At 45.4% G+C, this 16,064-nt stretch overlaps 1 protein-coding gene across 1 annotated transcript in view; it reads right to left on the reverse strand.

The window, feature by feature from the left end:
* LOC139264459 (dynein axonemal heavy chain 11-like) overlaps positions 1-16,064 on the reverse strand; it is a 679,414-nt gene that overhangs the window by 496,286 nt on the left and 167,064 nt on the right. Inside the window, exons 17-20 of the mRNA XM_070880970.1 lie at positions 10,849-11,018; positions 10,047-10,269; positions 8,392-8,508; positions 8,167-8,253 (exon numbers count right to left, since the gene is read on the reverse strand). Of these exons, the coding sequence (XP_070737071.1) occupies positions 8,167-8,253; positions 8,392-8,508; positions 10,047-10,269; positions 10,849-11,018 (597 nt within the window). The remainder of the gene's footprint in view (positions 1-8,166; positions 8,254-8,391; positions 8,509-10,046; positions 10,270-10,848; positions 11,019-16,064) is intronic.

A 16,064-nucleotide genomic window follows, 5' to 3' on the forward strand; every position in this document is an offset into this window, starting at 1 on the left:
CATTTAGGACTGAGATGAGGAGAAACTTCTTCGCTCAAGAGAGTTGTTAACCTGTGGAATTGCCTGCCGCAGAGAGTTGTTGATGCCAGTTCATTGGATATATTCAAGAGGGAGTTAGATATGGCCCTTACGGCTAAGGGGATCAAGGGGTATGGAGAGAAAGCAGGAAAGGGGTACTGAGGGAATGATCAGCCATGATCTTATTGAATGGCAGTGCAGGCTCGAAGGGCCGAATGGCCTACTCCTGCACCTATTTTCTATGTTTCTATGTTTCAACTAGCGTGGGTGACAGGAAGGGAAGTGGAGTGGTCAAGAATTGAGTGGGAGAAGGATCAAGACAGCGGGAGGTGGATCTCAAGAAAGAGGTGAGCTCAGAGGGGGCATGGGAGGAAAATTACAGAATCATAGGGGATCAGGAGTGGGTGAGATTCTGGAAGGAGTGGAAGGGAAGAAAGAGCAGTTCCATGGATGTCTCAATCTTAGAGCCAAAGAATTCTGAGCTCATCATACTGGTATTGGAGGCAAGGGTGAAGGGTGGGAGAAAAGAGTTTGAGCAGACAGTTAATAATAGAGAAAAGGAACCTTGGGTTGTCCTAACTCTACAGGATGGTCTGGTAATGATGAGTGGCTTTGTCGGAGGAGAGGGAGGATGGTTGAAATGGTTGAGCCAAATCTGGGAATGGACGGCTAGACTGGTTGTGCAACAGGTATGCTCGAAAGTTGAGGCCCTGACTTGAAGGTGCAAAGATGGAAACTGCACCAGTGGGAACGGCAGTGGTAAGAGGTGATAGGTTTACTGAAAACATGGGCATTGATGGCAAAGGTGAGTGAACAGTGTGGCAAGTAATTAGCAACAGAGGAATCATGATGGGTGGAGGCCCAGAGGTGAGGTACTAATGTCCCTTAGGGAAAGAAATCTGCCATCCTTACCTGGGCTGGCCAACATGTGGCTCCAGATCCACAGCAACGTGGTTGACTCTCTCAAATGGTGAAGCAAGTCATTCAGTTGTATGAAACTGCTACGAAGGATAAAACCGGATGGACTACCCGGCATCGACCTAGGCACCGGACACCACAAAAGCACACCCAACGCTGTCAACCCTGCAAAGTCCTCCTCACGAACATCTGGGAACTTGTGGCAAAATTCGGAGAGCTGTCCCACCGACTAGTCAAGCAAGAGCCTGACATAGTCATACTCACAGAATCATACCTTTCAGTCAATGTGCCAGACCCCTCCATCATCATCCCTGGGAGTGCCTTGCCTACCAGCAGGACAGACCCACCAGGAATGGCGACATAGAGGTATATAGTTGGGAGGGAATGGCCTTGGGAGTTCTCAACATTGGCTCCAGATCCCATGAAGTCTCGTGGCATCAGGTCAAACATAGACAAGGAGAGCACCTGCTGATTACCACCTACCGCCCTCACTCAGCTGTTGAATCAGTACTCCTCCATGTTGAACACCACTTGGAAGAAGCACTGAGGGTAGCAAGGGCACAGACCATACTCTGGGTGGGGGATTTCAATGTCCATTTCCAAGAGTGGCTCGGTAGCACCACTACTGACCGAGCTGGCCAAGTCCTGAAGGACATGATTCAATCAAGCAGAGTCAGCATGGTTTTATGAAAGGGAAATCATGTTTGACAAATTTGCTGGAGTTCTTTGAGGAGGTAATGAGCAGGTTGGATAAGGGTGAACCAGTGGATGTGGTGTATTTGGATTTCCAGAAGGCATTCAATAAGGTGCCACATAACAGATTACTGCACAAGATAAAAGCTCACAGGATTGGGGGTAATATATTAGCATGGATTGAGGATTGGCTAACTAACAGAAAACAGAGAGTCTGGATAAATGGGTCATTTTCCAGTTGGCAAAGTGACTAATGGGGTGCTGCAGGGATCGGTGCTAGGTCCTCAATTATTTACAATCTGTATTAATGACTTGGATGAAGGGACCGAGTGTAATGTAGCCAAGTTTGCTGCTGATACAAAGATGGGTGAGAAAGCAAATTGTGAGGAGGACACAAAAAATCTGCAAAGGGATATAGACAGGCTAAGTGAGTGGGCAAACATTTGGCAGATGGAGTATTATGTGGGAAATGTGAGGTTATCCACTTTGGCAGAAATAATAGAAAAGCAAATTATAATTTAAATGGAGAAAAATTGCAAAGTGTTCCAGTACAGAAGGACCTGGGGGTTCTTGTTCATGAAACACAAAAGGTTAGTTTGCAGGTACAGCAAGTAATCAGGAAGGCAAATGAAATGTTGGCCTTCATTGCAAGGGGGATATAGAGTATAAAAGCAGAGAAGTCCTGCTGCAACTGTACAGGGTATTGGTGAGGCCAAATCTGGAACACTGCGTACAGTTTTGGTCTCCGTATTTAAGGAAGGATATACTTGCATTGGAGGCTGTTCGGAGAAGGTTCACTCGGTTGATTCTGGAGATGAAGGGGTTGACTTATTAAGATCGGTTGAGTAGGTTGGGCCTATACACAGTGGAGTTCAGAAGAATGAGGTGTGATCTTATTGAAACTTACAAGATAATGAGGGGGCTCAACAAGGTTGATGCAGAGAGGATATTTCCACTCATAGGGGAAACTAAAAGTAGGGGACATCGTCTTAGAATAAGGGGCCGCCCATTTAAAACTAAGAAGAGGAGAAATTTCTTCTCTGAGGGTTGTAAATCTATGGAATTCTCTGCCCCAGAGAGTTGTGTAGGCTTGGCCATTAAATATATTTAAGACGCAGACAGATTTTTGAGCAATAGGGAGTAAAGGGTTATGGGGAGCATGCAGGGAAGTGGAGCTGAGTCCATGATCAGATTAGTCATGATCTTATTGAATGGCAAAGCTGGCTCGAGGGGCCAAATGGCCTACTCCTGTTCATATTTGTTATGTTCTTATGACATAGCTGCCAGACTGAGCCTGTGACAGGTGGTGAGAGAACCAACACAAGGGGAAACCCGACTTGATCTTGTCCTCGCCAATCTACCTGTCGCAGATGCATCTGTCCATTTGGTGGCAGTGACCACTGCACAATCCTTGTGGAGATGAAGACCCATCTTCACACTAAGGACACCGTCTATCGTATTATGTGGCACTACCACCGTGCTAAATGGTATAGATAGCTCAAAACTAGGCATCCATCAGCAGTAGCAAAATTGTATACCACCACAATTTGTAACATCCTGGCCTGGCATGTCCCTCACTCTACCATTATCATCAAGCCAGGGGACCAACTTTGGTTCAATGAGGAGTTCGGAAGAGCATGCCAGGAGCAGCACCAGGTCTACCTAAAAATGAAGTACCAAGCTGGTGAAGCTATAACACAGGGCCACATACATGCTAAACAGTAGAAACAGCATGCTATTGACTGAGCGAAGCGATTCCACAACCAACAGATCAGATCAAAGTTCTGCAGTCCTGCCACATCCAGTCGTGAATGGTGGTGGACAATTAAACAATTAACAGGAGGAGGAGGCTCTATGAACATTCCCATCCTCAACGATGGCGGAGCCCAGCACGCAAGTGCAAAAAACAGGGCTGAAGCAGTCGCAACAATCTTCAGCCAGAACTGCCGAGTGGATTGTCCATCTTGGCTCCTCCTGAGGTCACCACCATCACAGAAGCCAGTCTTCAACCAATTTGAGTCACTCCACGTGATATCAAGAAAGAGCTGAGCTAATTGGATGCAGCAAAGGCTACAGGCCCCGACAACGTCTCGGCTGTCGTGCTGAAGATTTGTGCTCCAGAACTAGCTGCACCTCTAGCCAAGCAGTTACAACACTGGCATCTGTCCAACAATGTGGAAAACTGCCCAGGTATGTCCTGTCCACGAAAAGCAGGACAAATCCAGTCCGGCCATTTACCGCCTCATCAGTCTACTCTCAATCATCAGCAAAGTGATGGAAGGTGTCGTCGACAGTGCTATCAAGCGATACTTACTCATCAATAACCTGCTCACCGATGCTCAGTTGGGTTCTGTTCGGACTATTCGGCTCCAGACCTCATTACAGCCTTGGTCCAAACATGAAGAGATAAATTCCAGAGGTGAGGTGAGAGTGACTGCCCTTGACATCAAGGCAGCATTTGACTGGGTGTGGCATCAAGAAGCCCTAGTAAAATTGAAGTCAATGGGAATCAAGGGGAAAACTCTCCACTGGCTGGAGTCATACCTAGCACAAAGGAACATGCAGCTCCCTGGAGTGGTATGCCGCCACGCTGCTCCTTCCACTCCCCGGCCTGCTCCGATGGTGCTCGCAGGCTGGAGGCCACACAGACTGCTGGGCTAGGCCGCCACGTGCTGGAGCAGGAGAGCAACGGCAGTGAAAAGGGATATCATCAAGGTCCAGGTCGGTGATTGGAGTGTGGTACAGCAGGAGCGGCGAGGTCGGGGCAAAGGAGCAGCGAGAGATTGTAGAGGGATGTGATCGGGGCCCAGGAGAGCCGTGAGTTCAGGGCCCACAAGAGATGAGGGCCCAGGGGCAGCACGGACCAGCCCACACTGCAATGTGTGTGCGCACTTGATTCGTGCAGCAGAGCTGATCTCCAGTCGTCTTGGTTAATCCTTGCTACTGGACCAAGACCTAGCTCTGTCAAGCCCGTGTGATGGCTAGTGTGCAACGGTCACCACACATTAAAAAAAAAATCCACGCACAGACATCTTCCACCCTTCAAGATTTAGTTCGGACCTGGAATTTTAGGTTCTTCATTGAAACACCTGTGAACTTTTTGACGTGGAAGCAAGTCATCCTCGATTTGAGCAACAGCCTATGATGATGATCATGGGGGTCACCATTGACCAGAAACTTAACTGGACCAGCCACATAAATACAGTGGCTATAAGAGCAGGTCAGAGGCTGGGTATTCTGCAGCAAGTGACTCACCTCCTGACTCCCCAAAAGCCTTTCCAATATCTACAAAGCACAAATCAGGAATGTGATGGAATACTCTCCACTTGCCTGGATGAGTGCAACTCAAACAACACGCAAGCAGCTCAACACATCCAGGACAAAGCAGCCTGCTTGATTGGCACTCCATCCACCACCTTCAACATTCACTCCCTTCAACACCGGTGCATCATGGCTGCAGTGATCGTGGCCATCTTTAAAAAAGGGGACAAGTCCGACTGCGGCAACTACAGAGGAATCTCCCTGCTATCAGCCACTGGAAAAGTCGTCGCTGGAGTCCCCCTCAACCGTCTTCTCCCTGTGGCTGAGGAGCTCCTCCCGGAGTCGCAGTGCAGATTTCGTCCCCTACAGGGCACAACGGACATGATTTTTGCAGCGCGACAGCTGTAGGAAAAATGCAGGGAACCCCTTATACTTGGCCTTCTTCAACCTTACAAAGGCCTTTGACAACGTCAAAGAGTCTATGGAGCATCCTCCTCCGCTTTGGATGCCCCCAAAGGTTTGTCACCATCCTCCGCCTGTTCCACGACGACATGCAGGCCGTGATCCTTACCAACGGGTCAATTACAGACACAATCCACATCCGGACCGGTGTCAAACAGGGTTGCATCATCGCCCCAGCCCTCTTCTCAATCTTCCTTGCTGCCATGCTCCACCTCACAGTCAACAAGCTCCCCGCTGGAGTGGAACTAAACTAAAGAACCAGTGGGAACCTATTCAACCATCGCTGTCTCCAGGCCAGGTCCAAGACCACCCCAACTCGTCCGTCATTGAGCTACAGTATGCAGATGATGCCTGCGTCTGCGCACATACAGAGGCTAAACTCCAGGACATTGTTGACGTATTTACTGAGGCGTACGAAAGCATGGGCCTTACGCTAAACATCCGTAAGACAAAGGTCCTCCACCAGCCAGCCAGTCCCCGTCGCACAGCACTGGCCCCCAGTCATCAAGATCCACGGCGCAGCCCTGGACAATGTGGACCATTTCCCATACCTCGTTGATAGGAGGGTCCCAAGAGCAGGCATTGACGACGAGATTCAACACTGCCTCCAGTGTGCCAGTGCAGCCTTTGGCCGCCTGAGGAAAAGAGTGTTTGAAGACCCGACCCTCAAAACTGCCACCAAGTTCATGGTCTACAGGGCTATAATAATACCCGCCCTCCTGTATGGCTCAGAGATATGGATCATGTACAGCAGATACCGCAAGTCGCTGAAGAGATACCACCAACGATGTCTCTGCAAGTTCCTACAAATCCCCTGGGAAGAAGACGCACCAACATCTGCATTCTCGGTCAGGCCAAGTGTGGTCAGCATTGAAGCACTGACCACACTTGATCAGCTCCACTGGGCAGGCCACATTGTTCGCATGCCTGACACAAGATTCCCAAAGCAAGCGCTTTACTTTGAACTCCTTCATTGCAAACAAGCCAAACGTGGGCAGAGGAAATGTTACAAGGACACCCTCAAAGCCTCCTTGATAAAGTGCAACATCCCCACTGACACCTGGGAGTCCCTGGCCAAAGACCGCCCTAAGTGGAGGAAGTGCATCCGGGAGGACGCTGAGCACCTCGAGTCTCGTCACTGAGAGCATGCAGAAAACAAGCGCAGGCAGCGGAAAGAGCATGTGGCAAACCAGTCCCTACCACCCCTTCCTTCAACAAATAGCTGCCCCACCTGTGACAGAGTCTGTGGTTCTTGTATTGGACTGTTCAGTCACCTAAGAACTCATTTTAAGAGTGGAAGCAAGTCCTCCTCGATGCTGAGGGAATGCCTATGATGATGATGATGACCGTGGCTGCAGTGTGTACCTTCTACAAGATGCACTGTAGCAATTCGCCAAGGCTTCTTCGGCAGCACCTCCCAAACCCGTGACCGCTACCGCCTAGGAGAACAAGGGCAGCGGGCCCATGGGAACACCACCACCTCCAAACTCCCCTCATGTTACACACCATCCTGACTTGGAAATATATCGCCGTTGCTTCATCGTCGCTGGGTCAAAATCCTGGAACTTACTCCCTAACAACACTGTGGGAGTACCTTACCCACACAGACTGGAGCGGTTCAAGAAGGCGGCTCACAACCATTTTCTCAAGAGCAACTAGGGATAGCCTTGCCAGCGATGCCCACATCCCATGAACGGAAAAAAGAAATTGGAAAATTGAATGAAGTATACACACATATCATCTTAAAAATAACTATTAGCAATATTAACATACAGTACGTCATTCCTCTTATTTTAGTGCGAGAGTCAACCTGCTTATTTTCAACAGGTTTATGCTTCCTATTATAATAAGAGTATGTGAGTATGTTAACCTTCCGTACATTAATATTGCAAATAGTTATTTCTAGGTTATAGCTGCTGAATTTAAGTAAAATGCATTGCTTTTTAAATATCCATGAGTTTTCAACATTTGCCACTTATTCTCATCTAAAAAAAATGTCAATGTTAGTCCCTATAATGTGGATGACAGAGAGTGATGCTGGTACAGACTTTGTCACAGGGAAAGATGGTAGATAAAGCCAGTAATTTGCAGAGAAGGAAATAACCAGTAAAAGACTAGCAAACCATTTTATTATGGTCTCTCATTCTGGACTGACTTTGAAACAGATATTGAGCAACAACTATTTTGTAAGTGAACTTAAAATAAAGAAAGACTTGCATTTATACAGCACCTTTAACGACCACTGGACATCTCAAAGCGCTTTACAGCCAATGAAGTACTTTTGGAGTGTAGTCACTGTGGGAAACGCAGCAGCCAATTTGTGCACAACAAGCTCCCACAAACAGCAATTTGATAATGACCAGATAATGTTTTGTTCTGTTGATTGAGGGATAAATATTGGCCAGGACACCAGGGATAACTCCTCTGCTCTTTTTCAGAATAGTGCCATAGGATCTTTTACGTCCACCTGAGAGCGCAGATGGGGCCTCAGTTTAACGTCTCATCCGAAAGGTGGCACCTCCGACAATGCAGCACTCCCTCAGCACTGCACTGGCGTGTCAGCCTAGATTTATGTGCTCAACTCCCTGGAGTGGGACTTGAACCCACAACCTTCTGACTCAGAGGCAAGTGTGCTTCCTAATACCCAAAAGACCACAATGCTTGACATGGTTATAGTTTTCATATCTCAAACAGTATACAGTAATATCAAGCACATCAGTCTGTTTCATTGACATGCTGCATTATATCTATTTTGACTTGCCATATCAAATCTTTTTTGTGTTTCCATCAAAACTCTCAGGACTTTGCTCCTACCTTATCTAGCAATGTATATGGATTCACAGAATTGAATTTGAAAGGTGCTTCCAATTGGAATTTTTCTCTGAACTCTATTTGGTTAGTCTGTTAAAAGAAAATAAACAAACACAATGCCTTGGATGGGTGTTTCAAATGTCATTACTTGTAAGATTTTTCCAAGTATAAAGTGAATCAAATCAAGTTTGGTTATATTGTTTTTAGCAGAATAAAGGGAGCACTTACATCAAATGCCACACATTTTTTTCTGATGAGTGACACCTCCGCAGTCTGAAGGGCTGCAACTTCATGCTTCACAGAAACAGCAATCTTCTTTGTATTATTCCACTTCTCTGGTAATTCCTATTGACCATTGAACAATTTATTACTTAAAAGACATTTTCAACATTTCCTTTAACTTTATCTTGAAAACTGGAGGTGGCAAAATTGCCCAGTGCTCCGACTGGGGGGGGGGGATTAACCATCTGGCGCAGAAGTTCCGCTCCTGCCGCAGAATTGCCTTTACCGCTTCTCAAAGGAAGTGGAGTGCAATCTCGAGCATTCCACTTCCTTTGGGGTGGTTACTGGGGTGCTGAATTAAAAGGGAGGGCCCAAGTACACTCTGCAAGGCCTCTGATGGCTTCCACAAAGCCACCAGGGCAGCGTGGGACCGGGCCTGCAGCATGGCACCAAGACGGCTTCGGCAGCCCGGACCACGCTAAGGCCACCATCGTAGAGCAGACCCGAGAGTCAGCTGGCAAAAGAGATAGTGGCCCAGGGTGCTGGCACCCTCCCCTTTAAGGAGCGCCCCGAGAGTGGATGTCGGCCAGCTTTGTGACCTGCGAAGCTGGCATTGACATCTGCTCACGGCCGGCAGGGCAATTTCCCCTGCGGAGCATTAAGGGGTCGGCGCGGGACGGTGAGGGGTCGCCGCACACAGCGATGACATCATCGGCAGTTGCGTGGTGGCCCGGAGCACTAACCGTGGGGCGCGGCACTGCTATAGCAGTGCCTCCACAAACTCCCGGGCAATTTCCTGGGAGATGATAGCGCCCCCCTTCCCCGGGCGAAAAGTCTCCTCCGCCCCACTTGTGCCTCTCCCCCCCCGGAGGCGTGAACGGGGCTATAAGAAGGAATAATTTCGCCCCCGAAGTTTATTATAAAAACTAGTTGATCTTCTGTGGCAACGCACACAGCGGTTTGGGGGGACGGGGGGGAAATTTTAAACTTCACCGCCTGGGCGGTATTCTGGCAGAGAGGATCACCTGCCTTTTATAGTTTGTGCCTGATCTTTATTCCATTGATTTCACTGGAACAAAAACGGTTGGTTTATACAACTGGCAAGTGATCCACTCAGCCAGACTACTGCACAGGTGATGAATTTGAAAATTACTTCCAGGAACTGAAGACCAAAGGGTCGACCAAATGGAGCCGCTGGAATTGAAGTTCAGGACTCTCCATGAGAGGCCGGGCCAATTTTAACAGCCAGGTCTCATTAGCATCCTGCCGCCAATATGGGTGTAAAGAAGCAGTCGGCCAGCTACCAGCAGGTGAAGATCGGATGTCCCAGAAGTTGCCCATCAGGACTCAGGTAAACTCACTGGGGTTAGTGTGGGGGGGGGGGCGGAGGAGGTGGTGTGCAGCAGTGTCTCATGGCTGGGTAGGGCAAGTAGCCAAGGGCAGCATAAACCCAGTCTTTCCTTGTGGCCAGCAGATTAGCAGATATTAATGAGGTGTCCGCCAAATTCAGGTGGACGCTTCAACAGCCCAACATTAAAATTAAGCCACCAAAATAAGGAATCATTTTATGTAGTAAACTTCCAAGTTTTTGCGAAAACAATCTCATACATTTTCTTCAATAATTTTGCTGAAAATACATCTGAACAAAGATAGGAATTTACCTCTAACTGCATGTAAACATGGTCTGGCATACTTTGACCATAACTCTCAAGAAGAGTAATTGTCTCCTTTAAAAGTCCAAAGAGTTCATCAGTGGTGGTCTGTCTGTCTCTCACTGCCATTAGATGTCCCATTATATTGACAAGACCATTATAGTCTTCTTCTTTCAACTTCTTTTTAAGTCCCTTATCTGTTATCTTTATAAATTCTTCAAGTTCACTTAGGCTGCATGGAAGAAAAACAAGCCAAAAACTGCATTCACTCTAGTGAAGAACATATTAAAATGCAATATATATAAAAATGCACACCCTTAAATTATCCTGTCCAATTTCAGGTAGGATAGTGGAGAAAATTCAGCTCGTATTATTTAAAAGTTCTCAAATTTGCTTAGATTAGTAACAAGTAGTAATTGTAGTATTCTAATGTGCCTGCCTGGGACTGAAGTTTTCACTCCATGGTTGAGTACTGCTATAGAGGCCTAATATTGGATAGCTGGTTGGATTCTACATGGCCTTGTGAACATAACCTGATGTAAAATAGAGCAGAATAATCAGTTCTGCTGAGTGAATAATCATCATCTCCTAACCACAAAAAGGGCACATATTGCATTTTGTCTTGGTTATAATTTCTGTGAGTAAATGATTTGATACATTACAACAAGATGTCGCAACCAGCAGTGTAACATGATAAAGTCTGTACCTAAGATAAAATGGCCGTAAAGCAGAGTGACTATGATATGAAAACCCTATAAAAAGGTGGAGTGCATATATTTCTTTCCAAATCCAAAAATGATCTGTTATTTACCTGTCAGTAACGTAGCGCATGAGATGTTCTTTAAACATCCAGCTCCATTTTTTGATTGTATTTAACAATGCCATTTTAAATGGTTTAATGTCAACTCTAAGCCAACTTTCAAAGACTCTTCCGTCCTCAAATTTGCTAATCTGGATATATAGATTTTCATAGATATCAATCTATAAAACATAATACAAAATTAAGAATCATAACCATAAGAATAATTTTTATTCTTTCAAGCTCAGCAATATTAAAATTAAAATCAGTAACTTGCAGCATAGTATGTGCTATGTTCAAAATCAGTAAACAGCTTTGCAAATACTGTATTGGAAAAAAATTATGTGTAAGTAGGCTGGAGTTTTAACTGTGCTGTGTGTGGCAGGATTTGGAATTCCCCAAACAGTGGCATACATCTTGACTTTGTGCAATAATGTAAAATGGATGATAATGAATTGACAGCCCTTTTTACATCTCTCCTGATTCTTATTTGCATTGACTTCAATAAATGTAAAATAGGCTGCTGACTCGCTATCACAGGTTTTCAATTATCGCAAAGTCAAGATCTACCCCAGTGAGTTCTCAATCTCCGCTGTCTCAGCACAGAGAAGCATTGAGTAGAGACCTGATGCTTCTCCACAGGTAAAGAAGCAAAACCAACGACAAATCATGCTGGATCATCCAAAAATTCCTGTCCTTCAGCAGCATTAGTACGGGCTTTGGAACACATTTCTTATTTGTCCTCTTGACCTGCAGCTAGAAGAGCGAAGAAAATGAGAAAATGAGAAACAATAGAATAAGGAAGGTGGGTAAAAAGGTGACTTCAAGCACCATTTTACTACACCAGAGTTTGCACCACGATTCTCTGCATACTGAGTTAACAACTTCACAATGCCACGGTGAGAGATGCCAAGCAGAAGAGGATATAGGGCCATAAGTTGAGCTCCAGATCAAATAAGATGCCAAGGTTCCAAACATTCTGTTTCAACCTGAGATAGTGGCCGAGTAGATGAATAAAATCAGAAGTGATAGTACAGAATTTGTGTAGATGATTGCTTTGGTCTTCTCAACGTTCAACTGAAAGAAATTGTGACTCCTCTATGAATGGATGTCCAATAAGCTGTATGACAACATAGAGGTAATGGAGGGTTCAAGAGAGGCGATGGAAAGGTAGAGCTGCGTGTTGCCAGTGTACATGTGGAACCTGGCCTCATGTCGTCAAGAGGCAGCATGCAGATGATGAAAAAGATAGATCCTTGGGTGACTCCAGAGGAAACGGTGTGGGGTAGGAAGAGAATACACTGCTGGAGATGATTTGACTATCTTTGGATAGGTAAAAGTGGAACCAAGCAAGGGCAATCCAACTGAGCCAAACAATAGAGGAGAGGTGTTGGGGGAGGTTGGTTTGGTCCACCATGTCAAAGACTGCAGTGAGGTCAAAAAGGATGAGGGGAGATCGTGCACCACAATCACAGAGGTTGTCATTTCAGACTTTGGTTAGGGCCATTTCAGTGTTGTGGCAGCAGTACAAACCTGATTGGAGAGATTCAAACATGGAGCTGCAGGAAAGATGCGCATGGATTTGGGAGGTGACAACACATTCAAGAACTTTGGAGAAGAAAGCGAACTTTGAGTTTGCAAGGACAGAAGGATCAAGAGTGTTTTTTTTGAGGAAGGGGTGATGATGGAAATTTTGAAAGCGAGAGGAACAGTACATCAAAAGAGGGAACCATTTTCAATGTCAGCTAATGTGATGGGTGTGAGGGCAGGAAGGGAAGTTTGGCGATCAGCAGTGGGAATGGGACAAGAGAGCAACACGTGAATCTCATAGACAAGGTGATCTCAGAAAGGGCATGAGGAGAGATATGAGAGAAACTAGTGAAAATTGCAGGGTCATGGCTAGCATGGACTCCATTTGTACCTCGGTATTCCAGAAGATAAAAACACCAAATTCAAATGAAGTTAATATATAAATAAAGAATATATTATTCAGAGTATCTGTTGATAGCTTAGTGGCACACTACACTGGTATTGTAATGTGTTACATCATGAAGCTTATGCCTCCTATTACCCAGACACTATCATTCTAATCGTATGTCATCTGTAGAAGGCACCGAGCAGACTTGGCACTCCCTGGAGGGAAAAAAAGGCAAGTTAACTGTAATGTCTGTAGGTCCACACTGTGGACACCTGTGTTACTGCAGCTAGTGCTGTTAATAAAGAGCACGTCACCTGACCAGCAGGTCAGGGATCACCAGAACCTGCAGCCATTTTACAGGCTGTGTGATGTGTGTGCTCTCTAAGATATGACATTGGCAACGGGAATGGGATGTAATCGGATAATACAAAGCTGAAATTTTTGTTGGCGAAGAATTCAGCCAGCCAACAGAGAGACTTTGAGAGCTTCCCTGTTTTTGGAAACAGCTACAAATCCGAGGTAAATTACGGGCACACTTTTGAAACTGTCAGAGTCAAAATGGCTGTCCCTATGGGAGTTATACGGCATGTGGGGGAATTTCAACGCAACAGTGAAAGTTTCAGAGCGTATGTGGATCGGATAGAAATGTTTTTCACCGCAAATATCATTGAAATTCCCGGTAATGAAGATAATAAACAGGTGGTGTTGGAACGAAAAAGAGCTATATTCTCAACTGAGGCCGGGCCCGAGTTGTATGAAATGCTGATAAATTTGCTTGTGCCTGACAAGCCAAAGGATACAACGCTGAAACAGATTCTAACTAAGCTAGAACAACATTACAGCACCGTTCCATTAGAAATTGCTGAAAGTTATCGTTTCAGAATACAAAATCAGAAGGCCGAAGAAAATATCAGTGAGTACACTGTTGCATTAAAAAAGCTATCTATTCACTGTAATTTCTGAGACTTTCAGAACCGAGCATTGCGACACTGCTTTGTTTGTGGGATGAAAAATGATGCGATCAGAAGGAAGTTATTGACAACGCCTGACTTGACTTTTGATATAGTTTGTCAGACAGCTCGGTTGATGAGCATGGCCAATATTCCCAAGAATTTCATACTAATTTCAGTCATCAGACAACCGAGGTGAACCGCCTGCAGGTTCAAAGTAAAAGAAGGTGGGGCCCCAAAGTCTCAGAAACTGGAAATGGGAACAGAGCATTGACATCCTGCTATCAGTGCCTGGGACAACACATTTCTCAACGTTGTCCATATGTGAAGGCAGAGTGTTTCGTCTGCAGGAAAACTGGGCATCTGTCGAGGGTGAGGGCATGCCGACTGAAGGGTAAACCAACTTTCAAAACTATGAGTAGAAATCCCCAGAGACTACATAGCATGGAAGAAAAACAACAGGACGAGATGTTAGAGTTAAACGTCACCAGGAGCACGAGGTTAACGGGCTGCGATTCGAAAAGTATCATAATCCACATAGATGTAGCAGGATTCAAGATACCCATGGAAATCGACATTGGTGCATCCGTGAGTGTAGTACCGGAGTCACTATACCACGACAAATTGCGGGATTTCCCATTGGAGAAAGCCAAGATAGAGCTGCGAGGCTACTCGGGAGTGAACATTCCGGTCGTAAGTCATATCACCGTACCGGTGAAATACAAGGATCAAGTTCAGAGCTTGCCTCTAATAGTAGTGGCAGGAGACAAGCCTGCCTTACTAGGAAGAAATTGGTTGGGATCATTGAAGCTGGATTGGAGTGAGATTTTCTATGTCGAAACGAGATTTGCGTCAAAGGATGATGTCATCAAGAATTATCCGAAGGTGTTCTGCGAAACAAGCAGTCCGATCAAAGACTTCAAGGCGAGTGTCAGGGTACAGAAGGACACTAGATCGTTTACTGCAAGCCACGTTCCGTACCAATTACTATTGCAACACATCATCAGTAGGGTAAAATTAACCTGTCTCACGACGGTCTAAACCCAGCTCACGTTCGCTATTTGTGGTTGAACTATCCAACGCTTGGTGAATTCTGCTTCGCAACGATAGGAAGAGCCATATGCACTCAAGCAGAAAGTTGAGTAAGAACTCAAAAGACTAGAGACTGAGAACATTATTTCTAAGATACATCGATGTAATTGGGTTACACCCATTGTTGTACCTAAGTCCGATAGAAAGGTAAGATTGTGTGGTGATTTATAAAGTAACCGTAAACCAGGTTCTAGAGAGTAATGTCCTCAATACCCTTGCCAAATGTAGAAGATTTGTTCACAGCATTGACAGGGTGTCAGATTTTCTCAAAGTTGGATCTGACGAATGCCTGGAACTAGATGAGGACTAGATGAGGAGTCCAAGTCATGCTTGACTATATCATCTAGGCCTTTAGCAATTTAATAGGCTACCATTTGGAGTGTCTTCCGCCCCTGCCATATTCCAAGGGGTACTGAACCAGATTTTGCAAGGTATTGAAAGGGTAGTATGTTATTTAGATGACATACTAATTTCAGCACCAAATAGGCAAATTCATAACATATTGAATGAAGTCCTCAAACGGCCAGAGAAGGAGTGTACGAGTGGCTGCTCACAAGTGTGAATTATTTCAAAACTCAGTGGAGTACTTAGGGTACAGAGTAGGCAAAGATGGTTTACATCCAATCAAGGAAAAACTGGTTGAAATCAGAAATGCACCTACTCCCAAGAATGTCACTGAACTTCGATCATTTTTGGGTCTTTTGAACTATTATGGTAAGTTCCTACCAAATTTGGCTACAGTGTTACATCCACTGAATAACCTATTGAAAAAACAGGCCATTGGAAGTGGTCAAAAGTATGCGATACAGCATTCAAGGAGTGTAAAAGCAACTTGGTAGAGAGCACCATGTTAGTTCACTATGACGTATCTCAGGAGAGCAAGCTAGCATGTGATGCCTCTCCATATGGAGTTGAGGCAGTAATCTCTCATGTATTACATAGTGGGGAGGAGAGACCAATTGCTTTTGCTTCACGCGCTCTCAGTGCCAGTGAGTGTAATTATGCGCAAATCAAAAGGGAAGTTTTGGCATTAATTTTTGGGGTCAAGAAGTTCCACAAATACTTGTATGGTCATAAGTTTACTCTCGTTACGGACCATAAGCCCCCGACATAAATCCTTCATCCAAAGTCCCCAGTTCCAACATTAGCTGCAGCCCGAATGCAGAGATGGGCTTTGATTTTGTCAGCATATACATATGATATTGAATACAGACGATCAGCTGATCACAGTAATGCTGATGCTATGTTTAGATTCCTTCCTCATCACA

This window comes from Pristiophorus japonicus, chromosome 5 (assembly GCF_044704955.1).
Source record: "Pristiophorus japonicus isolate sPriJap1 chromosome 5, sPriJap1.hap1, whole genome shotgun sequence".
Lineage (NCBI taxonomy): Eukaryota > Metazoa > Chordata > Chondrichthyes > Pristiophoridae > Pristiophorus > Pristiophorus japonicus.